Source organism: Labeo rohita, chromosome 6 (genome assembly GCF_022985175.1).
Source record: "Labeo rohita strain BAU-BD-2019 chromosome 6, IGBB_LRoh.1.0, whole genome shotgun sequence".
In the NCBI taxonomy this organism is placed as follows: domain Eukaryota; kingdom Metazoa; phylum Chordata; class Actinopteri; order Cypriniformes; family Cyprinidae; genus Labeo; species Labeo rohita.
Genome location: NC_066874.1, coordinates 17,413,505 through 17,437,566, shown reverse-complemented (window position 1 = coordinate 17,437,566; position 24,062 = coordinate 17,413,505). Strand labels below are relative to the sequence as shown.

General features: G+C 36.0%; 1 protein-coding gene across 2 annotated transcripts; it reads right to left on the bottom strand.

Annotated features, from left to right (window-relative positions):
- Positions 1 to 275: 275 nt before the first annotated feature.
- sap130a (Sin3A-associated protein a) lies at positions 276 to 23,055 on the bottom strand. 2 transcript variants are annotated; one of them, XM_051112283.1, is made up of 21 exons: positions 22,990 to 23,055; positions 22,077 to 22,187; positions 20,372 to 20,634; positions 19,995 to 20,159; positions 19,769 to 19,889; positions 18,452 to 18,576; positions 16,553 to 16,677; positions 16,323 to 16,461; positions 14,957 to 15,047; positions 14,763 to 14,867; positions 13,590 to 13,731; positions 12,830 to 12,948; positions 12,464 to 12,745; positions 12,197 to 12,374; positions 11,904 to 12,002; positions 8,990 to 9,345; positions 8,397 to 8,651; positions 4,618 to 4,743; positions 4,399 to 4,502; positions 4,119 to 4,232; positions 276 to 1,250 (listed from the first exon to the last, which is right to left on the bottom strand). In XM_051112283.1, the coding sequence occupies exons 2-21, from the start codon at positions 22,171 to 22,173 to the stop codon at positions 1,092 to 1,094; spliced, it is 3,165 nt and encodes a 1,054-aa protein (XP_050968240.1). In that variant the 5' UTR covers positions 22,174 to 22,187; positions 22,990 to 23,055; the 3' UTR covers positions 276 to 1,091. The 2 variants fall into 2 exon arrangements, with proteins under 2 accessions (XP_050968240.1, XP_050968241.1); XM_051112284.1 differs by lacking the exon at positions 11,904 to 12,002.
- Between the last annotated feature and the right edge of the window lie 1,007 nt (positions 23,056 to 24,062).

The following is a 24,062-nucleotide window of genomic DNA, read 5'->3' as shown; positions in this document are numbered from 1 at the left end:
ATTTGAAACACGTATTTGCACAACTAGAACCGTATTTGTTTCTTTCATTAGTTCCGTTGAAGAAAGATCCCCAACAACTTCCTGTAGATCAAATATAAAAACAAAAATCTAAAATATAACTCCTTTTGAGTTCTTTCACTTGCAAAGTCTTGTGATGTGCATTCAGGACCAAATGTACTTGCTAAACAAGATGCTTTGTAAATGTATCCAGTTTTACTGCAATAGCACATAATAGAGTACACACACAGAAAAATAAGAAAGAATAAAACAAAATGTACAAAATAGCCAAATTATTATTCAAACGCAGAACAACATATCTGTAAAACGGCACAAAAATGACTCCGTGAAAACCACATCACTTCCATTAAGAACAGTTTTCTTACACTGAAACATAAAACAATCCACACATTCTTATAATATAAATTCACATAATTATACTGATTCTTTCAAGTACACATTTCACTGCTTTGAAAGCACTATAGCGCTTGAATGTTTACAGTGATGGAAAAAAGTTAGACGGCTTTATATCTGGTTAGTACAAGACTATTATATTTTCATTGTGGACTTAATTTTTGACTAATCTGGGAGTGATTAACTTCCAAAAAATAATAAAAAAAAATCCCACAGTTTCACTCATGTTACAAGGCACCAAAACATGGAAAGTTAACACACACGTACGAGCATGTGTGCAGTGAGTACTTGGTGTGAATCAAACTAAATACAGGTGTTACATCTAGCAAACATAACCTTTGAGATCTTTAAAGTCCATTACAGCAAAAGCATTGCCTCTACAACTAAACAAAATGTTTCTTCTAAATGAAATACTTCAAGAAATTCTTTAGTGGGAAAACCAAATAGGATTGGTTAACCAGGCTGCCTCATACCCAATGGACAGTCTGACGGTCCACAGTAAGCAGCAGTTCCAAAAAAAAACAGTTTAATGGTTTATGACTGTCTCTCTCTTTGAGACTGTAAAAGAAAGTAGATGATTGTGCACAGCAACCTGAAAAACCGTTACAGGTCCAGCTTTTGAAGAGCATTCCTGTGTTTGACTATTCTGAAGGACAAAGATTAAGACCATAGAGTGGCATCTACGCCCGCTCCTTGCGCTTTAACTTGGAGCTCTTCTTGGGAGTTCCGTTCTTGTTGAGCAGCTTCAGGACTCTGTCCTTATGGTCCAGTACTTTCATCATGGTGTCTCGGGCTTCAGTCACCTGATCCATCACAAGCTTGCAGCGCTGCATATTGCCCTGGACAGAGTCAAATCAAAAGGTCATGAATGTATATTCAAGTATCACAGAATGGCCTCATGCGACACATGGCAGAAATCCCAGCTGTTCTTGGGGTATATGATAGGGCTTGGGGGTTTGGTTTGGTAAGAAACAAACCTAAATTTAATTTTTTATTTAAAGAGTACCCTGGTTATTAAGACTTGTATGGCTTAATATAATGTAAATGATAGTAGAAAAGATAGTAGATAGTAGAAAAATACATAATTAAAAAAAAAAAAAAAATACACATCGTTTTATACATACTCTGGACTACGGAGGGGGGGGCATTATTTTGTTGACGCAAAATGGTTGCACTCAGTGAGCTATTGGTGCTGTCTGTTGGTATTTTTACCATAACACAACTCTATACACAACTCTGAAAATAAAATACCAATACGATGACCACAGCCGTTTGTAAGCTCTTTCAGTCTACTGTGGTCTACTACAAGCCTCAAAGGCATCAGCGCTAAATTAGAAAGAACAAAGAGGCGAGTCTTTATGAAGTTTTATTTGTCCACAGGCATCTTCCCATTCTTTTCTTCTCTTCTTATTGCTAGGAAAGCAGTGAAGACTTACATTGCTTCTCTTGTTGCCCTTCAACTGAAAATTACAACCAAAAGCCGCACAATATGGCATCGTATTAGTATATTTCCCCGAGTTGTATTGCGGTAAAAATAGGAACAGGTACCGCCAGAATCTCACCGAATGCAACCATTTCACGTCATCTGAATAATGGCGCCCTCCATAGTCCAAAATATGTATACAAAGATGTGGATTATTTAAATAACATAAATCTTTCATGGGTTTTCTACTACGTATTTTAGTAAGAGACATCATTTATGTTACATTAAGCCATACTTAAAGGAGAAGTCCACTTCCAGAACAAAAATTTACAGATAATATACTCACCCCCTTGTCACCCAAGACGTTCATATCTTTCTGTCTTCAGTCGTAAAAAAATTATGTTTTTTGAGGAAAACATTTTAGGATTTTTCTCCATATAATGGACTGCCATGGTGCCCCGAGTTTGAACTTCCAAAATGCAGCCAAGGAAGAAGGGTCTTAACGACCCAGTCTTTGCAAAGTGAACATGCAAAGAACAACAAACACCCTTAACAAATAAGGTAAAACAGCGATATAGGGGTTGAGGGAGAACATGAGATGGGAGTTTAATCGATATAACCTAACTGTCTTGAACCGTAAAAAACAGAGTTCAGGCAGAGCAAGTCAAAACGAGCGTTTGACATTAAAAAGTATATAAATTGTATTATTTTTATGAAAAGAGCCGATCGTTTCACTAGGTAAGACCCTTCTTCCTTGGCTGGGATTGTTTACAACCATATTTGGGACTTCTCCTTTTTTTATTTATTTTTTTATTACTATTATTATGTATGTATTCTGACAGCGCTGCACAAGCTCATTAGCCAGAGTTCAAAGTTCAAAGGGCGAGGAAAATCTGCGCCAAAACAGCGTAATGAGAGTCATTCATAAATCTGCTGCTGTCAACAAAAAGAGGTACTGAGGTCTTCTTGCGGGTTTCCGCCAAAATAAAAGTATTGTAATTTTACTGTTGTTCTGTAAAGATAAAACAGTGTTTAAACTGTGATCTGTAATATTTTCTAATGTTTTAAAAGAAGTTTCTTCAGCTCATCAAGGCTGCATTTATTTGTAAATTAAAAAAAACACATGCCTGATTCAAGAAGGGGGTCTTAAAATGGCTGAATAATATTGTTTTACTAACTTAATTTTAAGTTAAATTGAACTTTGTTGGTAGCCTATAATGTCTACTAGAATGTTAAAAATGTTCAGTGTTAAGTAAATATTTTTAAATAGTTTTTTTGTAATTGATTTTTTTATTTGAAAAGCAAGACAAAACTGTAAAAAGCACATTTTGGCTATTTAATTTATGCAATAATGAAAAAAAATTAAAAATACATGGGGAAAAAAAAAAAAAAAAAAAAAAACACACGAAAACCCGTGTTCAGTAATCGGCTTTTGATCTAGTGTTTCCTTTTGTTCAGTTTCAGCTTCGGCCAAGAATTTTCATTTTGGTGCATCCCTATATATAATAGCAATGAGATAGTAATAATTAGTTCAAATAAAGTATCAAAAGCAAGTAATCATAAGGTTTTATTGAACTAAACTGTTAAAATACATAATGCATTTTAAACAACAAAACTAATGTACATTACGCATTATAACAAATGACTGCAGGGGGCGCCAATAGCCTAACGATTTTACTGTGCGATCTAATCCTTGTTTAATATTGACTAAAGAACATTTAATTCAAATGTCCACTTAATCTTTAATATTTGGCCATTTCTGTATTACAGAGATGTTACAGCCACTGCAATTTCTAGAATATGAGGAAATCAAAACGTGTAAACTCAAAGTATTTTGAAATTGCGATGAACAGTTAGCATATAGAGGAAGATATTGATGTATTCTCCTGTGTTTGTGTAGGTTTATAAATGACTTATGTTTTAAGGTGATTATGTTTTTCTTACAAATCTGATGAAATGGCACACGCTGCATTTCCAGATAAACGTTATAATAAACCCCAACTCACAGCAATATGCAGAGATGGAGTTTGAGATGCTCAACACATGTAAATGATAATAGTTTGTGTGGAGCAGCATTTACTGTGAACGGAGTTATGAATTTTAAATGGGTTTAATATATCATGCAGCCTTGGAAAATTGTCTAATAATGCGTTTCATGGATTCTTGGTACATTTCCGGTATTTTGCCGATTACTCAACACGGGCATAATGCAATCGAGGATATTTTAAAATTGAGTACTCTAACTGAATCGAGGAATCATGGCAGCCCTAGACGAGATGCTAACCTGTATGAGCTCATTGATGCGGTGCAAGTCGTCGTCAGCTCCAGCTCTCTTCTTTGGGATGAGGCCTTCCTGCAGAGTGGTCAGCCGGCTGTACACGTCATGCTCCAAGTTAGTCTGTAATCAAACAAAAAAAAAGGAATTAATTAAAATGTTACCTATTCATTAAACTGCCTCAATAACAGGCTGTGAGCATAATATATTTTATATAAAACACAGTGAAACTAAGTAAGCCACTGTAGAGACTTCTGGTGGAAATGACACCATCAGCTGCAAAACCCACCAGCTGCAGCAGCTGTGCAGCACACAGGTGCACTTTCCAGCCCTGAGCTCGACATGCTACTCCTCTCTGATTGGCCATGTCCTGAAGGCTTCCTTTCTTCTCCTCTGAGGAGACAGAAGCAAGAGGGTTTTGACTCATATGGTTATAATCAATACTATAATCATACTGAAAAAAAGAGGAAAAAACTGAGCAAGCAGACAATGTTCAAAAGTTACTTACCTTTGACTCTGATGTCACTGTACCTCTGGAAGTGGTGATAGGCAGCCTTCCATGGGTTACGGTACTGGCGCAGCAGAGTGAGGGGAGGTCTTGGGCGGACCGGTACGTAACGAACACCATCCTCATCTGCATTAACACAATCAATGCCACAACTGAACAAGTGTATAACTATTTTGGGGGGTATTACAAATGTACGTTGCTAACCAATATCATAAGATAACTGAAAATAAGCACAAAAATAACACAACATACAAATAAATGTTTGTTGCAAGTAAACATTCGGAAGGAAATAGTGGGTCTCATTTATGATTTTTGACAGCAGTCCAAATTGTGACATATTTATAAGCCATGTCTAATGCTAAAGTAGACAGATCATACATTAAATAACATGTTCATGTTAACAGCTTTGTTTAAAAAAAAATATGGAAAAAATATGAAAGCCCATTTCCACCAGTGAATAAAACATAAAAAAGGTTTACATCTTGCATTTCTGACTTTTTTCTCAGAATTGTGAAATATAAACTCGCAATTGTGAGTTATAAAGTCAGAACTGTGAGATATAAACTTGCCATTCTGAGAAATGAAGTCAAAATTGTGAGACAAACTCGCTATTGAGAGTTATAAAGTCAGGATTGTGATATAAAAATCAGTTGACTTTTTTTCCACTCAGAATTGCGAGTTTACATCTTGCAGTTCTGATTTTATAGCATGCAACTTGGACTTAGGTCAGAATTGTGAGATATACCGTAAACCCGCAATTCTGGGAACAGTCTTTTTCCCCTCAAAATTGGACTTTATAACTCACAAATGCTAATTTATCTCACAATTCTGATAAAAAAGGTCAGATTTATGACAAAAAAGTCAGAATTGGAGAGATACAAACTTGCATTTGCAAGAAACAGTCATTATTTCCTACAACTAAGTTTATATCACGCAAATCTGAGAAAAAAAAAAAAAAAAAGTAAAAATTTTGAGTTTATATCTTGCAATTCTGACTTTAGAACTCGCAGTTGCAAGTTTATACCACGCAATTCTGACCTTCTAACTTGCAATCCTGAGTTTATATCATGCAATTCCAAGAAAATAGTTCAGAATTGTGAGACAAAGTTTTTTTTTTTTTGAAAAAAAAAAAAAAAAAAAAAGCATTCTAAAAGCATTACATGTAAACAAATACAGTGAATTTATTCTAAATTAAGCACTAAATATAGTGCTGCCCACTAATATGAAAATAAAACCGCATCATTTGTGTTTTTGATCTTTCATTCAAAAAAATCCACATAATTCTAAACTTTCTTTGAAGTTGAACAATTGAAGTGGGGGGACTCGCATTATGAAATAAATGTTTTTCTCCAATGCATATTGGCTACCATTATTGGCACCCCTAGAAATTCTTATGAGTAAAATATCTCTTAATTATATTCACTCATTATTACATTTTGTAGTACACCAGGGTGACTGAAATTGTCCAGCCATTACTTCCTGTTCCACAGGATTATAAATATGAGGAACACAAAGGTCAAATTCCCTTCAGATCAGCTATCACAAGGAGTAAAACCAAAGAACATAATTCTGATGTACAGAACAAGATTGTTGAGATTCACAAAATAGAAAGTGGCTGTAAGAAAATAGCTAAAGCATTGAAAATCCCAATTTCCACCATCAGAGCAATAATTAAAGAAGTCCACTTCCAAAACAACAATTTACAAATAATTTAGTCACCCCCTTGTCATCCAAGATGTTCATGTCTTTCTGTCTTCAGTCGGAAAGAAATTATGGTTTTTGAGGAAAACATTTCAGGATTTTTCTTCATATAATGCCCCCCCAATTGTGCCCCTGATTTTGAACTTCCAAAATGTAGTTTAAATGCAGCTTCAAAGGACTCTATATGATCCCAGCCAAGGAAGAAGGGTCTTATCTAGCGAAACGATCTGCCTTTTTTTAAATAAAAATTTGTATACTTTTTCAGCAAAATCAGCATCACGTGACAGCCCCATATGATGAACGAACGTCTCGGAAAACCCAAAGACTCGAAACAGGCGAACTAATTCCAGTACAGAACCTAATAGGGTGTTGCACATGCGCGACTGAACGAATCACTCTCCGAGATGACTCATTCTTCATGAGTCACTTTAAAGATTCATTCATAATGAACGAATCATTCAAGAACGACCCGTGGACGCGCATCCGAGAGCCTGTGCTACGCAAGCTTTTGTACTTAAAAAGTATACAAATTTTTATTTTTCAAAAACAATGTCAGATCGTTTTGCTAGATAAGACCCTTCTTCCTCAGCTGGGATTGTTTAAATTCCTCTGAAGCTGCATTTAAACTACATTTCGGAAGTTCAAAATTGGGGGCACAATTAAAGTCCATTATATAAAGAAAAATCCTGAAATGCTTTCCTCAAAAACCATAATTTCTTTACGACTGAAGACAGAAAGACATGAACATCTTGGATGACAAGGAGGTGAGTAAATTATTTTGTAAATTGTTGTTTTGGAAGTAGACTTCTCCTTTCAACTAAAGTTCCAGTCAACTAAAGATGTTACCAATCTGCCTGGAAGAGGATGTGTCTATATTGTTCTAAAGCAGGAGAAGGAGAGTTTGAGTGGCCGAAGACCCTCCAAGGATCACAGCTGGAGAACTGCAAAGATTAGTGAATCTTGGGTTCAGAAAACCTAAAAAAATATCAAACAGCCCCTACATCACCACATGTTGTTCCAATAGTTTTCAAGAAAAAAAAAACTCCTGGCTCATCCAAAAACAACTCCAGCATACTCAGTTGTCAGACATGACTGAAACTTCAATTAGGACTGGTTCTATGGTCAGATGAAACATAAAAATGAGCTTTCAAGCAGCAAACCCACCAGATGGGTTTGGTGCAAACAAGGATAAAAAGCACCCCGTGCCCATTGATCTTTAATGCCGTGGGCCTATTTTTCTGCCGGAGGTCCTGGACGTCTTGTTCAGATACATGGAATCATGGATTCTATCAAATATCAACAGATCAAAAAAAAAAAAAAAAATCAAAACCTCACTGCCTTTGTAAGAAATCTTATAATGGACCATGTTTGAAGACAGTGATCAAAATCAACACAAAAATGTGTCACTGAGCACAAAATGAAGCTTAACAATGAACAATAAACAATGCGGATTTATTTTCACAGCCACCTTTGCTCATATTTACCAAGGGTGCCAATATTATTGGGCGGAACTGTAATTAGATTACTGATGTCTATGTAAACATAGTCAACTGTTATTTTCAAAATCCTTTACTGTCAGGTGCAATTAATCATGATGACTTAAATTGGTTTGATAATTACTATTAACGATTAACAGTTTTTCACTGGAAACAAGGTTCATTAGTTAACATGAACTAACAATAAACAATACTATTGCAGCATTTATTAATCTTAGTTCACGTTAATTTCAGCATTTACTAATGCATTATTAAAATCTCAACTTAACATTAGTTAATGCTCTGTGAATTAACATGAACAAACAACGAACAACTGTATTTTTATTAACTAACATTAACAAAGACTAATAAATAGTGTAATAAATGTATTGTTAATTTTTCCGTCCATTAATGTTAACAGATGATACCTTATTGTAAAGTGTTACCATTTCATTTATCAGAAAGGATTAACTGTTTATTGGAGTTTTACATAATCAGTTATTTTTATGATTCTGACATTGACGACAACTAGTTTTCTGACTTTTGTTGTGTGGTGCAGACTTTCTGCATTTCCAAAAGCTATATATCCATGGATAATCTCACCAACATATTCCCTAGGTGGAGATTCATGTCTTTCAGGCCTGTTTCCTGGAGTTCGGCTGCTAGCTCTCTCTTCATCTGTGCTGTTGGTTTCCACCATCTCAGTTTCCTCAGTGGAGATCACATGTTGCTGTTTGCGGGGTTTCTTTCTTGGAGAGGCTCCGGGCAGGAGGTCTCCGGGCTGAGAAGATATGGCCAGGGTGGAGGCCTGGGAGGAGAGGGATGGAGCTGGACCCGCTGAAGAAGGAGCTAAGGGCACTGGAAAAATGAACTCATAAACATACGGAGTACCCAAACTCCAGCCTTATCTTATCGTTTAACATGTTCAAAGATATTGTAAAACAGCTGATGTGCTAACACATTACTTGAACTGGATATAGAATCGACCTCATTCTGATAAATGACTAACAACCTGAATAGCTATTTAAACTGCTGAGCTGCATAGCCTTGCTGTTGCTACCCACCAAGTTGTTGGCAGTACCCACCCTTAAAAAGCAGCAGGCATGGTTAAATAAAGCATGTCTTAAAGTCATTTGTTTATAGCTGTCATGACAGTATAGGAATATGTAGACTCCCGTTTTGACAAGCACACCCACCTGCTTGTGAAGTGTCCATTGGCTCAGTTTCTTGTTTCACTTTAACCTCTGGAAGGGTGGAGCTCAGGGAAGCAGTGCTGGTGGCCGCTGGCTGAGTGGGAGAAGCCACTGCATTGGCCATGGAAGCAGGAACAGGGGGAGTGACAGCCATGGCTGCCGGCAGGGCTGAAAGAACGGCAGTGGGCTGAGAGGGAGGTGTTGGAGCTGGGGGAGCCAGAAGGGTGGGAATGGCCTGTGAATGATGCTGGGCAGGAGTGGACAGCGTCTGCTGCTCACCTCCGTGACTCGGAAGAGCCTCCACGGCTGCCATGACTGGGGGCGCCATAGCTACATGAACGTCAGATTTGGGCTTCACTCTAGTTACAGAAAGAGCAGAAATACGTTACACACTCAGATCTGAATGTGCAAAACCAGATTTACGCAATCAGATCACATGCATGCAAACAGGGTTCCCACATTTGGTTTTTCCAGCAGGAATTTCAAAGATCATTTAAATCACAACAGAATTTGACAGATTGATGAAAAAAGGGGGGAAAAAACACGTAGGGTGGCCACTTCCTACATTTTTGAGGTGTGGGTTGTTGCACTCAAAAACAGGCAGATGAATGTTTGCAGGGATGGGGTTTAAGCAGACTAAACAATTGGGAACGTCCTGTATACAGGGCCCTATAAAACAATTTTATTTCCCTCAGATTCCATTTTATTTTCCATTTCTATTTTTTATTTTCCGTTTGAACTTTTCTATACTCTGTTTAAACGGTTAAATTAAAAACATTAATCAAAGAGCATGTCTAATTAATTGATATCATGAAACTCACACAATTTAATAGCAATTTATTAAAAGTTTAACAAAAATTACATTTTTAAAGGCCTATAATTGTTTTTAATTTTTTTTTTTTCTGTTTTAATTTTTCTCAACTCTGTTTTAATAGTTAAAAAAAAAAAAAAAAAACATTAATCAGAACGCATGTCTAATTAATTGAAATCGTGAAACTTAACAGCAATTTATTAAACATTTTGAAAGCCCTATTAAGTAAGTTTTATTTTATCTTAAATTCAGTTTTATTTTTTTCCAAATTCATTTTTTCCCCCCCCGTTTAAATTTTTTCTGGATTTTATTTTATTCCGTTTTAATGGTTAAAGTAAAAAAACATTCATCAAAAAGCATGTCTAGTTAATTGAGATCATGAAACTAACACAATTTAACAGCAGTTTATTAAAAGTTTAACAAAAATTTAATTTTGAAGGCCCTATTAAATAAGTTTTATTTTTTCTTAAATTCAGTTTTAATATTTCTGGATTTTATTTTATTCTGTTTTGATTTTTCTAACTGTTTTAATGGTTAAAGTAAAAAACATTAATCAAAAAGCATGTCTAATTAATTGAAATAATAAAAACGTACACAATTTAACAGCAGTTTATTAAGAGTTCATTTTTAAGGCACTTTTCTTTTTTTGTTTTAATTCAACAGCGATTTATTAAAAGTTAAACAAAAATTACATTTTTAAGGGCCTATGAAATCTTGTTTTCTCTAAATTCCGTTTAGTGTTTTTCTAAATTAATTTTTTTCTGTTTACATTTTTCGACACTCCATTTCCAATATTGCTATATTAAAAAAAAAAAAAAAAAAAAAAAAAAAAAAAAAAAAAATTATATATATATATGAATCAAAGAGCATGTCAAATTAATTGAAATCATGAAACTTACTCAATTAAACAGCAATCTATTAAAAGTTAAACAAAAATGACATTTTAAGGGCCTATGAAATCATTTTATTTTCTCCAAATTCCATTTTATGTTTTTCCAAATTCAATTTTTTTCCATTTAAATTTTTCTGGATTCCATTTTTTTCTGTTTTCATTTTTCTACAAACTAATGGTTAAAAACAAAACAAAAAAAACACATTAAATCACAAAGCATGTCTAATTAATTGAAATAATGAAACTTACACAATTTAACAGCAATTTATTAAAATTTTAACAAAAACTGGATTAAGGCCCTATTACATACATTTTATTTTTACCAAAATTTGACTTTTCCATTAATTTTTTGGATTCCATTTTATGGTTTCATAATTTTTAATAATCAAAAGCATCTCTAATTTTTTTTTTTTTTTTGGTAAATATACTTCAAAATAATGTTTTAACAATCATTTTATTAGTAGTAGTACTATAACTGCATTAAGGAATATATTTCTGTCATAGTTTCAAGTTAAACCTAACTTTTATTTTGACGTGTTGCTGTTTGACAAAAGACCTGTTTGTATATGATGACTGTTTTTTTTTATTGTTGTTTTTTTTTGTTTGTTTTTTAAAAGAATGGTCCAAAAAGAGCACTTTTAGAGATTATGTTTATGCGTTCATGTACTGATATACTGAGGCATCAGAGGCCGAAAAATAAAGTGTCTAGTAAATGAAATTCATATTTTCATGTTTTATTGTAATATTCAGGCACTAGTCCATATCGTGCTTTGATTTAAGAGTACTGACCTACTTTTGATTTATTCATTCAAAATTTGGCCCATTCCATGTTTTACAGTAAATTCCATTTTTATGAGTGGATTCCGTCTGCATTTTCAGTATCGCGGAAATCATAGGGCCCTATGTATATTTCATGGGAAAGTGTGTAATTTTACTGAAATTAAAAATTAAGAAGTCAAAACATGTTAAAAATACACATGGATTAATCATTAACAAGATTTATAACATGCATTTGGAAAATAAATGGGGTGAATTTTCATTCCATGCCATCTTAAAGATTTTTTTATTCATTTCTTTAACATTCTCAGGCCTTAAAATCACACTTTAACCCAGTTATTTCCACATTATCCAGGACTGTGGGAACCCTGTGTCAGGAACATTGTCTTTTGTCCTATTTTGATTAGAATAACGAAGGATTTTCAGGCAGGGCTTACCCCGCTGGGCGAGGGGATCCCGAGAGCCTTATCCCACTATCCACTCGGCCAGCGTTATGCTCACTTGGCTGCGCTGGGATCAGACTTTTACGCACTGCCCTAGAAATACACCCCAAAAGTGGTCTTACACTACTTTATCAACATCTCTGTTTTTAAAGAGGCAAGCACACTATACTGATTTACTAAGCGACTGAATTAGTAGTAGATAGTTTGGCTCCTCAGCCTAGTTACCATACTATAAATACATATGCTATGAAACATTAATACAGGCTGTGGAGTGAAAGTTGACTCACCCCTCGTTCACAGGCTTTTTGCGAAGGATGCTAGGACGGGGGGAGGAGACAAGTGTGGGTGCACCTGTAACCGCCCCCTGGGGGTGTGTCTGCACCATCGTAGTGACGGGCTGCGTGCCACTAAAAGTGCTCCCGATTGGATTAGTGACAAAAGCAGGACTTTCAGCCAAAACGACACCTTTATAACAAAACAGATTTCATAAGGCACAATGAGTATTTTCCAATCAAAATTATTGAATATCTCTGAAAGGAATGTGCTAAACGTACCCGCTGGTTTTGCTTCTGATTGTGGCTGTTGTGTAGCAACCGGAGCCTGCTGTACACTCTGGGTGCTGATTGGTGCAGTGGCATGCAGCCCCTGAACTCCTATTGGTGCAGGTTGAATACCCTGAGCGGTCATAGAGGCTGGCTGGATGTTTTGAGTGCTGATCTGGGCAGATTGGAGGCCGATGCGATCCACTGCCATCAGCATGGGGTTCAAGTGCACAGTGGTGGCCACACCAACACCAGCCTGAGCAGGAAGAGCTGAGCTCTGAGCTGGAGCCGTGACTGATGAATAAAGCACAGAGTTTAGGTTGGAGGTCTAAGAAACATTTAGATATTAAAGGAGAGGTTCGGGTGTCTTGTGTTTACCTGGGTAAGGGCGGATGGTGGAGACCGAGCTGGTAATGGGGGTGTAGGTGTGGGTCAGAGGATATGGGGATGAGGGGTATGTGGGTAAGAAGTACTGAAACTGCACTGGCACTGACGGCCTGCAGAAGAACACAAATGGTTAAAATGACAAGCTTCAATTCACTGATTGCTTTAGTTGGATTGAAGGAAACGTCCACTTCCAGAACAATTTACAGATAATGTACTCACCCCCTTGTCATTTCAAGATGTTCATGTCTGTCTTTCTTCAGTCGTAAAGAAATAATGTTAAGTCGTAAAGAAACAATGTTAGGGTCTTCCAGCCAAGGAAGACCCTTCTTCCTTGGCTGGGTTTACAACTGCATTTGGGATCATTTGAAGCCGCATTTAAGCTGCATTTTGGAAGTTCATACTCGGGGCACCATATCAGCCCATTATATGGAGAAAAATCCTGAAATGTTTTCCTCAAAAAACACAATTTCTTTACGACTGAAGAAAGAAAGAAATGAACATCTTGGATGACAAGGGGGTGAGTACATTATCTGTAAATAGCTGTTCTGGAAGTGGACTTCTCCTTTATTTGGGGTGTCCAATCCTGCTCCTGGAGGTCCAACATCCTGCACAATTTTCCTGAAGACCTTTACTGGAGCTATACTCTGCAGAACAGTGGTCCTCCAGAAGCAGGATTGGACACCATGGACTTTATTCACGATTGACTGCTAGAGCTTTACCATCACAAGAGAGATTTTAAGAGCAGTTTCACCTGTTATCGCTGCGAGCCTCCATGGTGACAGGGTTTGGAGAAGAGCGATGACCTGAGATGGGAATCAGGTTGGTTCTTTCCCCTGGGTACTCTGGCTGGATGCGTGGGGAAGTGTGGGCAATTGGTTGAGGAACCACTTTAGCTGGAGCGGCCAGAAACATTAAACAAGAATGAAAAACAGAGTCAGTTCTAATCTACCCAAGATTCTAATCTTAGACTGAACGAATGAATCCATCTATCTAAACAAACTATCAACCCATCAACACATTTAAACAAACTATCAACTCATCAACTACGAATTAAAGGATTAGTTCACTCCTGAATTAAAATTTCCTGATAATTTACTCACCCCCATGTATCCAAGATGTTCATGCCTTCCTTTCTTCAGTCAAAAAAAAAAAGTAGGTTTAAGGGAAAAAAAAAAAAAATCCAGGATTTTTCCAACTTCAAAAACATCCGACATTGTTGTTTTACCTTTTTTTGTAGAGTGTTTGACTTTCTTTGCACCTTTGCTTTGTAAACACTGGGTGCAAAAAAGCATATACATTTTTTTTTAGAAAATGACCAATCGTTTCACTTGATAAGACTCTTATTCCTCAGCTGGAATCATGTAGAGCCCTTTGAAGCTGCATTGAAACTGCAATTTGGACCTTCAACCCGCTGATTCCCACTGAAATCCACTGTATGAAGAAAAATCCTGGAATGTTTTCCTCAAAAACCTTAATTTTTTTGACTGAAGAAAGACAGAGATGAACATCTTGAATGACAGGGGTGAGTAAATTATCAGGAACTTTTATTCTGGAATAACCTAATCCTTTAAATCGGTATCACATTTGCCTCACTACAATAACTGACAAGGGCTGCCCGCTAAAGCCCAATGTATACTTCGCTTTTGTATGCGTACGCTAGCGTATGTGTACAGCCGAACACGTAGTCTTTCAAAGCATACTCCATTTGATGTGTGCAAACGTGGATGGTCGACTCATGCGCTCTAGAAAGCTTCATCCATGTCCAGTGTCTGCTCTATATTCTCCTATAGGTTATGACTGATGATAACTATTTATTAAACCATTTTAAACCAAAGCTGAGCTTTCTTGGACCCTCTCACTCACAAGCACTTGTCAATGTGAGCACCTGTTGTTGTTGCATGCTATAAGCACAGGTTGTGCTTACCGACAGGGATGGCAGAGGTGGTCACAGCTGTAGCATGGGAGGAGTGCGAGGCCATTGTCATTGTGACAATAGTGCTACTCGTCATTTGGGTATGTGGTGAAGAGCCTGTTTTGGGGTACACACGGTTTACACAAAGTTATGAAACGCAATGAAACATTTTGTCTCTGTGAATAAACCTTGGGAAGAAAAGTTACCTGTAGTGGTGGCTGAAGTAGCAGTGTTGGTAGCTAAGATAGGAGCTACGGTGGCAGCCGCAACAGGAGTCACAGCGCTGAAGATCGATTTCTGCAGACAAAACAAACCCCAGAAGTTCATAAATGAATAAAAGAAAGTTTGCGGCATTATATTACAGAAACAACACTCTATAATCTTCTAATAAAAAAGCTTTGAATATTCGGCTAAAATATAATCTGGACATACAGAACTAACGGATTCTAGAAATATGTTAAGACAGGAGACCAGGGACCTCCACAAGACCTGGCCACAAGAGGGTTCATGCAATATTTTTTTTTTTCCAAAATGCGTTAAGAATGAGAAAGTTAACATGTTAAGACATTAATTAAAAACGTTTAACAATCATTTTTACCAAAAGTACCAAATGTACTGTTTTTATTTTAAAGAGTTATATTTCATTACTCTACTTACTATAATAATATTTAATTTTTGAACAAAAAAAAATGCTGTCTTCATAATATCATGCCTTATATCTTTTCTAATACAGTATAAAAATATGTATATACTTGACCCAATATGTAGCTGCATTTATACAGGGCTTCTGCAGGTTTTATGAGGGCAAATTTAAGACTTTTTTTTTTTTTTTAAGACCAACTTAAAAAAATTTAAGGGAAAAAAAAAATGACGGGAAAGCAATGTTATCCAAATATAGTTCGAGTTTTATTTTCACTTTCAAATTAGAAGCAATTCAGCATCTAGCAATTGTTTGTTTTTAGGTAGTTTTAGTTTTCCCTCTTTTCCTCGCTTTCCTTTGGTAAAAGCGCCATGCACATTTTACTTTCACTTTCAAATTAGCGGCAATTCGGCATCAGTTTTTAGTTTGAGTTTTCCCTCTTTTCTTCACTTTCCTTCGGTTTTAAGTAGCTTGTAAAAGCGTTGTGTGCATTTTACTTTCACTTTTAAATTAGCGGCATTAACATTATGTTATAATAACTTTTATAATAACTTTTATTAACAAAACTAATAAAAATACACCATGTTATATGCCTAATATAAAATAACTTACACAGTTTAAATAGGTACACAAAACTGAAAATCATTAAACACTGTAACCAAATAAAAAAGAAACGTAGAACGTTTATTAGCAAAACGAATAAGAAGGCTTGGAAGCATGGCATACACCTTGATCTAATAAATATTAAAAAATATAATTTTTTTTTTTTTTTTTTTAAAAAAAAAAAAAAAAAAAAAAAAATTCTTCTTCGGTTGACTGTCAGATGAAGTAGCACATACCGCCGTCTACCATGTATTGTTTAATGAATATTGAGCGACCTAAGCCTATTTACATAAATAACTTTAGATCAATAGGCTTATAGTTGGACTGACCGGTGTGACAGTGTGAGGCGGCTGGGCCTTCTGGGCTCCTATAGCTGGGTGGGAGGGAAGGGTGATGCGTGTGGCAGTGTCCCGCGGTGTGGGGGGACGCTGGATGTTGATGGTGGTTGGTTGAATGGTTACTGGTCGCCTAAAAACGCAAATTCAAGCTCATAAAATTAACACCAAACAATATTACGGTATTATGAGTTAAGAGCAAAGAGATGGATACAGTAATTTACCCATGAACCATCTCTGCAGCATGTGTGACAGGGGTGTTAATGACTGGGGACTGGGTTCTAGCAGCTGGGATGGGAGCCACCATAGTGGGCAGAACAGCCGTGGAGGTGGTTACCAAAGGTCGAGACTGTGAATACAGACACATGCTGCAGATCAATACAATACAAACAATACATGTTCCAAATCTATAAACCAGAGTTTTTGAATATCCGTTTAACAACTTCAAACAGGCAGCAACAGTTAACCTACTAAACAATAGGACCTCCTTGTACATGTTTTTGGCACTATATATATCTCAATTTTATTTAGACGTGGAATGTCTTTACGAGAGCATCAAACGGAGGAGACATTTCAGACACGCACTTCACATCAACGCCGGCCATGAGTCAAAAGAGCGTGGAAACAATACCGATACCGAAACAATAGTGACTTCAGTAGAACAAGAGGGAACTGCATTCAGATGAAATGCTGTCAGGCCATAAGTCAGTAAAAACGGATCTTCCTCTCCTGTCAGGCATAATACTGTGCTCATAGCGCATGCTCTTCAAGTGCACAAACAAATGTGCCGGCGCGTACTGTATTAGGCTATATTAAAGTGCTGTATTATAAACCCAAATGATACTACGAGGATGCAATGTAGTAGCTATGCCATCAGTTAAGTCAAGAAGTTACAAAAAAGCGATTAAAGCTGCCTTAAAACTGTGCATGTAAGTATTTATCATTTATGAGTCACATTTAAAGCAGTATCAGATCCGCAAGTTCATCAGCGGTAGCTTTTAAAGTAACAGCAGCCAAAATACCCTAATAACCAGCTGCTGTGATGTCTGTTAATCAAAGAACTAATTAAAATGAGATGAAATCAATAAATTCTGTGATTTTAAGCTTCATCTTTATGTAATTTAGAATTTAGTGTTTGATAACTTTATTACATTAGGCTATATTTTCTTGCTGAAAGGCACAGGTAGCTAGGCCTATATGACATTTATTATAATGGGTTTATTTGAAGATTTTTTTTTTTTTAAGTTCACTTAAATTAGACTGTAATGTTGAATGGCTGTAGTCAATGGTTAAATAATAGGGGAGGAAAAAAAAAAACAAAAAAAAAAAAAAAAAATCACAGAGACATCAGTTGGTATCAGTGATGCTTGCCTTCAGTCATAAAAAAGATGGCATTAAACAAACATGAAAAATATACAATATGTTGTTTCTATATTAATTTGAAGATTGAATGTCAGATAAAAATTAATTGCGATTAATTCAGAAAAAAAATGTGTGATTAGTTAATAGTTAAAGTTTATATATATATATATATATATATATATATATATATATATATTATTCAATATGTTTTGAACAACTGTAATAGTCAAAGGGGCCTTTGAATATTGTTGTGGTCAAAGGGGGGCTTTGAAGTCCAAAAGGTCACTGCTCTAAACATGACATTTACTTTAAGTGCTGTTTAGATCTGAGCAGACTGTTGTGTCTAGTTGTATGTGATTAGCTAGGGGCTGCTTAAACAACAAAGTTTTCAGCCATAAACGGGAAACTTTTTACGCATTTTGTATGTACTTTTACACAGCAACAGCGTTTTGGGGACTGAAAACGCATAATTTTGAAAACAGGTTTCAAAGTGCAACACCCAATACGGGAACCTTTGAAAACGGTAACGTCATGCGTGAGTAGTACATGCTAGGTATGTAGACATACGCAGTACATGTCAATTTTAATGGCAAGAGCAAACAAACAGTGCACCAACTACTGGGCTGGCATATGTAATACAGTGTTTTTTGGCAGTTTTTGCGGATGTGTGTAAACGTAAACTGTTTTGAAACCGTTTTTAAAATTGCATGGGAATACACCGTTGTTGTGTAAACGTAGCCTAAGTTGTGAAGTCTCTGCACCTGAATAGGCTGATGTATAATGTGCTGCACAGCTGCAGGTTGGCTAGGGCCTGTGTTTCCTCCTCCGGCTGGTCTGAGAACAGTAGGGCCTTTAGTGCTGGACATGACAGCTGCAGCAGCTGCGCCTAAAACGCCAAACACAGGCACAAATATTACACTATTACAGTAGACTAAAGTTCATGTCAAACAAACACAAACACACCAGAAATTCAAATTCACCCCATAAAGGTGACACGTGTCATTTATAGTGCCAAACAAGTGCAAAAATAGCATCTGGAATCTATTTTTGCATAAAAGCAACTTGTGATGTAATCCCATTTAGCATAGCGATGTGAATTAGCAACTAGTTTTACTGATGTTTAAAAGGACATTTTGTAATAGACTAGTCAATTATTGTAAAAGTAGGAAATCCATTATAATAATACACAGTCAGGTATTTCAAAAGCCAAATTTAATGCTAAATACAGCTGAAAAACAGGTCATATACTTGCGACTTGTTTGCAATGCATTTTAATCATTGTACATTAGACTGTCATATAAAACACGAGTCAGTGTTAGCCAATAGAGTCACATTCACTAAAAAAACCCTGAATGAATAGTCAGCTCATATAGGAGCAAAATTAATAGCCTATTGTAAATACAATAGTCAATATATTATAACCAGAGGTTGGGTAAACTGAAAAATTTGCAACATTAACCAAATTAAGAAGTACTGAAATTCAGAACACTTTGTCATTTTGACCGAAAAACAACAAGGAACACCTCAATTTTTATTAAACAATTACAATCTTTACATAGTAAAAACTTCCATGTGTTTTCACAATCTCTTTCTCTCTTGGTGAGTGAACTGAATATGTTTTATATTGACTAAATGTATTGCTTAATGTAATAATACATTTTTCTAAAGTTTTTTGTTTTTTTAATTCATTAATAATAAAAATATTAATACAATTTTGTAAAAAAGAAAAGAAAAAAAGAAAATGACAATCAGCATGAGCAGTACCAGTATTCGACTAGTCATGCACATTCCTTCTAGATTCTACATGTAAATGTAAAATAAGCAAGTGATATTTTAAATAAACACGAAATTCCTTCAGAAAATTCTGTCATCATTTACTCATCTTCATGTATGACTTACTTTATCCTGCAAAATACAAAAGATGTTTTGAATGCTGGTATCACATCTTTACATACCTTCTTTTGTGTCATACGGGTATGAAACGACAAGAGGTGGAGTAAATGATGTACCAATTTTCATTTTGGGTGAACTATCCCTTTATACAATAGTGTCAGTTGTGTATTAAAGAAATTGCTGACCTCTGGGCAGATGGGAGGTGAAAGTGTGGGGAGGAGCAGCAGATCCAATTTGTAGCGCAGGTGCGCTGCCCCTGAAGATCTGCACGTTAGTGGCCATTAGCTGATGCAGGTTACTCTGTCCCTGGAGAAATATTATTCAAATGCATAATGTTTGTTGCAATACGTACACTGTGTAATCTAAAGAAACAGGTCCAAAAGTAGCTCATAGCTGTAAGAGTGTCCATACCTGTTGACCGCTGATGGTTGCCACCGGTATAGACGCTGGAGCAATGCTGCTCTCAAGGGGAACCGTGATATGTCCAGGCACTTTGGCTGGAACAGAAATATGCCCTTGGCTAACAGCCGGAGCGGGTGCTATAAGACGACTGGACATAGGTGACTTCAGGGTAGCCTGGAAAATTAACCACACCACAATATATCACGATTCATAAATGTGACAATATGCATGTGGATTGTAATTTCATTAGCAGAATTAACTTTGTCCCCATCCCTACTTCTTAATCAATGCAACTGTTGATACACACCCGTACTGCTTTAGGCAAACACATAAATAATTCATATTCCAACAAAATCCCAGGAGCGTAGAAAGTGAAATGAAGTTACCTTAACTGAACCCTCGCTGACGCTAGACTGCTGGCCCTGCAGTAGTTGTACTGATGGGGTGGGCACAGTTACTGGAGGGCTGGGCTGGATAGCCACATGCTGGGGCAGAGCAGGAGGCTGGCCGAGAGCCTGGACCTGTGGGTAGGGCCTGACCACCACCGTCTCCTGTTTATCATCACGGAACGATGCAGTTCCACCTGCACTGCCACTGCCAGAAGGATCCTGAGAGTGATCCACTTCACGGCTGCTGTCCTCACTACTTGCTGCAAAGCATTATTTATCACATTTCATCAGCCATCAATATGTCATGTCCATACCTGAGATGTCAAAAAGTACAGGTACTTCAGTACCAAGCTTATATTAAAATTAAACCAGTTACAGCAGGAAGCAAATGTTCATATTTTGACTGAAGATTACAAAGACAACCCATTTTTTGTGGATGGATTAACTTGCCCAGAATAACTGTTCACAACAAGACTAGTAATGTGTGCTAACAAAGTAAAAAGAGTTGATGTTGGAGCCATTTAAGAAAGCGTTTTTATATTATATTATTACTTATGTTTGGTTTAGTTCAATTTGTTGATTAAGAAAGAAAATTGTAAGCGTCATAAGGGCGTGGAAAATTGGACGGCAGTACGCCGGAAGAAAGGGAGTGGGATAGATATAATTTTTTGACCACTTCATGCGTTTTGTTTTTCGTTGAATTCCTTCTTTTCAATTGGTATAATTGGAAACTTAATTTTAATATAATTTTTGTTGGTAAATTATCTATCAAATACACAAAAATAATGAATAAACCATTCGTGGATTGAAGTGCGTTCAAGACAAAGCCCGCTGCTTGCTTCCACGGCCAAGACAAAAGGCCAAAACAGTCGATTATGATTTTATGTGGACTTGTTCGATGCTCAAAAAATAAATAAATAAATAAATAAAATAAAATTATGACATGCATACACAGTATGTACATAAAAACAGACAGAATGGAAAAATATTGCGCCACAGAAAAAAAAAAAAAACAAGACAAAAGAAAAAATTAACTAAGAAACCATTTTTATATATAACTATATAAAGCCAATTATCTTTTCTAATTTGAAAAATGTCTGAATGAAAGCTTTATAGTGGGACGGGACTTAAATTTGCTCAATCTATATATGTGCTCTCAGTTTGGGTCACTTTAAAACACATTTGGCTATGCAATATGTGCCAACCATCTTCTCATACACTTACAATGAGAAGCACTTATTAACAAAAAGAAGCTTTAAGAGCTCTGGAGTTTACAGTGAAAAAAACTTTGATGGTACATATCATTATTGTAATTTTTAATGTACTTTTTCTTAAACACTTCATTTTATTTTGCAGTGAAATGCTACAATATTAATACTTCTTTTGTTTTTATTTAGTATTTTTTTAAATATATTTTTATTGAGTAATAATTATTGTATTATTTTACAGCCATAACCTTAACTTTCGTACTGATTTATGTATTTTAAATTGCAACAGCAACTTTTATTAGGAAAAAAAAAAAACTTTTTTTCATGGTAACTAAAGATGTTATGGATTCCTTGTAACAAGGGGGTTGGTCAACAGCATTAGTTAATAATAATTGTAAGTTTTGGCTATGTTATCAGGTACTGGATCTTTGATATTGATAGTGACAACCCCATCTGTAACTAAACAGTCTAGACTGGTGGTATCACACTCGTACCTGACTGTGTGCCCAGACCGCTGCTGTCAGTAGGCGTCTGACCCGGTCCAGCTCCAGAAGGAGGCAGTGCAGCCCTGGAAAACTGCTGAGAACTCATCTTGTGTCTTTTATCTGTGAAAAAAGATCAATTACAGTTAAACAGTTTTAATATCTTACTATACTGAAGTGCAAAGATAAATACCACATTTCAAAAATAAATGGAGAGCAGACTACTTTAGAGCAGAAGTCTGTGAAATCCTGCTTCTGGCCACTGTGCAGCAGAGTTTACTTACAACTGTACGCTGATCTGTACTTTTCCAGCAACCACAGAGATTTAGAATAGATGATTATGGTGCGTCTAACCACATTAACTTAAGGGCTAAATGTAAAATGCACGATGGTGGCCCCTTTAAGGAGTAACGTTAGGGTTTGAGACCCCAGCTCAGTTCAAAATGGCACATGTATGATAATGTTTAGCCACGGATTATTTGTAAACAAAGCACATGATCGAACCAAACCAAAGCAAATTACGATCGATGCACTGAACAAACCACACATTAATGTCCATTCGCTCTCTTTTACCAAGTAATATCTACCAACACTTTAAATATTCTTATTAAGGCGCGATAAGCACTAACGTTAGCTGATGGCAATACCTGTCACTTTTGGTGCATTCATGTTTACCTCAATAAACGGAATTAAACGGCTGCGAGAGTAAATCATACAACAATCAACAAGCCATGATAACAGAGTACATATTACAGATCAAAACAGAGGCGTTATTGCTGGTTGGCAAAAGCTAATGTGAATCTGTTTATGAAGTGCAGGTTATATGCAGGAAGTATGGGGGTTCTTGCAAGACAACAATATGGAAAGTACTACAAACACAAACAGAACCTTTCACAAAAAAGATAAGAAACATTGTAAATACTACCGTATCTCTCTCTGAAGCTATTCCCACTCCATAGTGTGAACAGTGCATCAACCAAAAAGCCCGAAATGGCGGACCGGCGCAAACGATTTCAAAATAAAAGCTCCATGTATGCCACAGTATTCAAATTATTGTTTTTCTCGCAGATGTTTTTGTCTTCATTTTTCTTGGCACATTTTTTGTCTTTCTAAAAAAAAAAAAAAAAAAAAAAAAAAAAGGAAAGAAAGAAACACAATTCCACGACAAAATAATACATACATCTACAATGTTCTACATGAATATAAATAATGAAACGTGTAAGGAAATGAATGAATGAAGTTTGAATGAGTTTGGGGATAGGCAAGTTCATTTTTAATTCCATATTTTATTTTTTTATTTTTTTTCCAATCATTTCTTATAAATAAAAATATTTTATTTATTTCATTTTTCTCTTTCTCTTATTAGCTTCTTGCACAACTTTAGGGGAAAAATAAGAACAATTGCACGAATAAACGAATTATTAAAGACAAATAGAAATGAAGAGTTTAAAAACTGTTTTTTACATTTTTTAACAAATCATGTTTGTTATACACCATCTAGACTTTACAGGATGGGGATAGCTGGAAATAGTCTATGTTGGAAATGTAAGGAAGAAGAGGGCACTTATTTACATATGATTTGGGAATGCTCCTTTGTTCAGCAATTCTGGCATAAAATTGTGAGAATACTTGAAGAGTGTTTGGGCTTTAATATACCTGTAGAACCACAATTATGCCTTCTTGGAGATAAATCAGTTGTACCTAATGTAGACAAAAACACATTTACCCTTATTAAGATTGGTTGCATCACAGCTGCCAGGATGATTTTACGAAATTGGAAATGCCCCAAAACCCCTGATTTGAAAGATTGGACTGATGGGATGATTGAAATTGCGTCATATGAGTGCATGTTGGGAAGACTGCAAAATGAGGGAGGAATTAAGAAAGCATGGGATAATTTTTGGCAGCGTATAAAAATGGTGTAATGATCAGGACCCCCACTGTTTAATTTCCATGTACTTTTATTTTTGTTTTGTTTTATTGAGGGTGACTAGTGGC

Bases quoted from the DNA above. Each gene is read 5' to 3' on its own strand.
- sap130a (XM_051112283.1), bottom strand. From the start codon at position 22,173: ATGAGTTCTCAGCAGTTTTCCAGGGCTGCACTGCCTCCTTCTGGAGCT. The intron at 14,868-14,956 runs GTAACTTTTCTT...ACCCCAAAACAG, and splicing joins TACTTCAGCCACCACTACAG to GCTCTTCACCACATACCCAA. The intron at 12,746-12,829 runs GTAAACACAAGA...TTTATTCATCAG, and splicing joins CACCATCCGCCCTTACCCAG to TCACGGCTCCAGCTCAGAGC.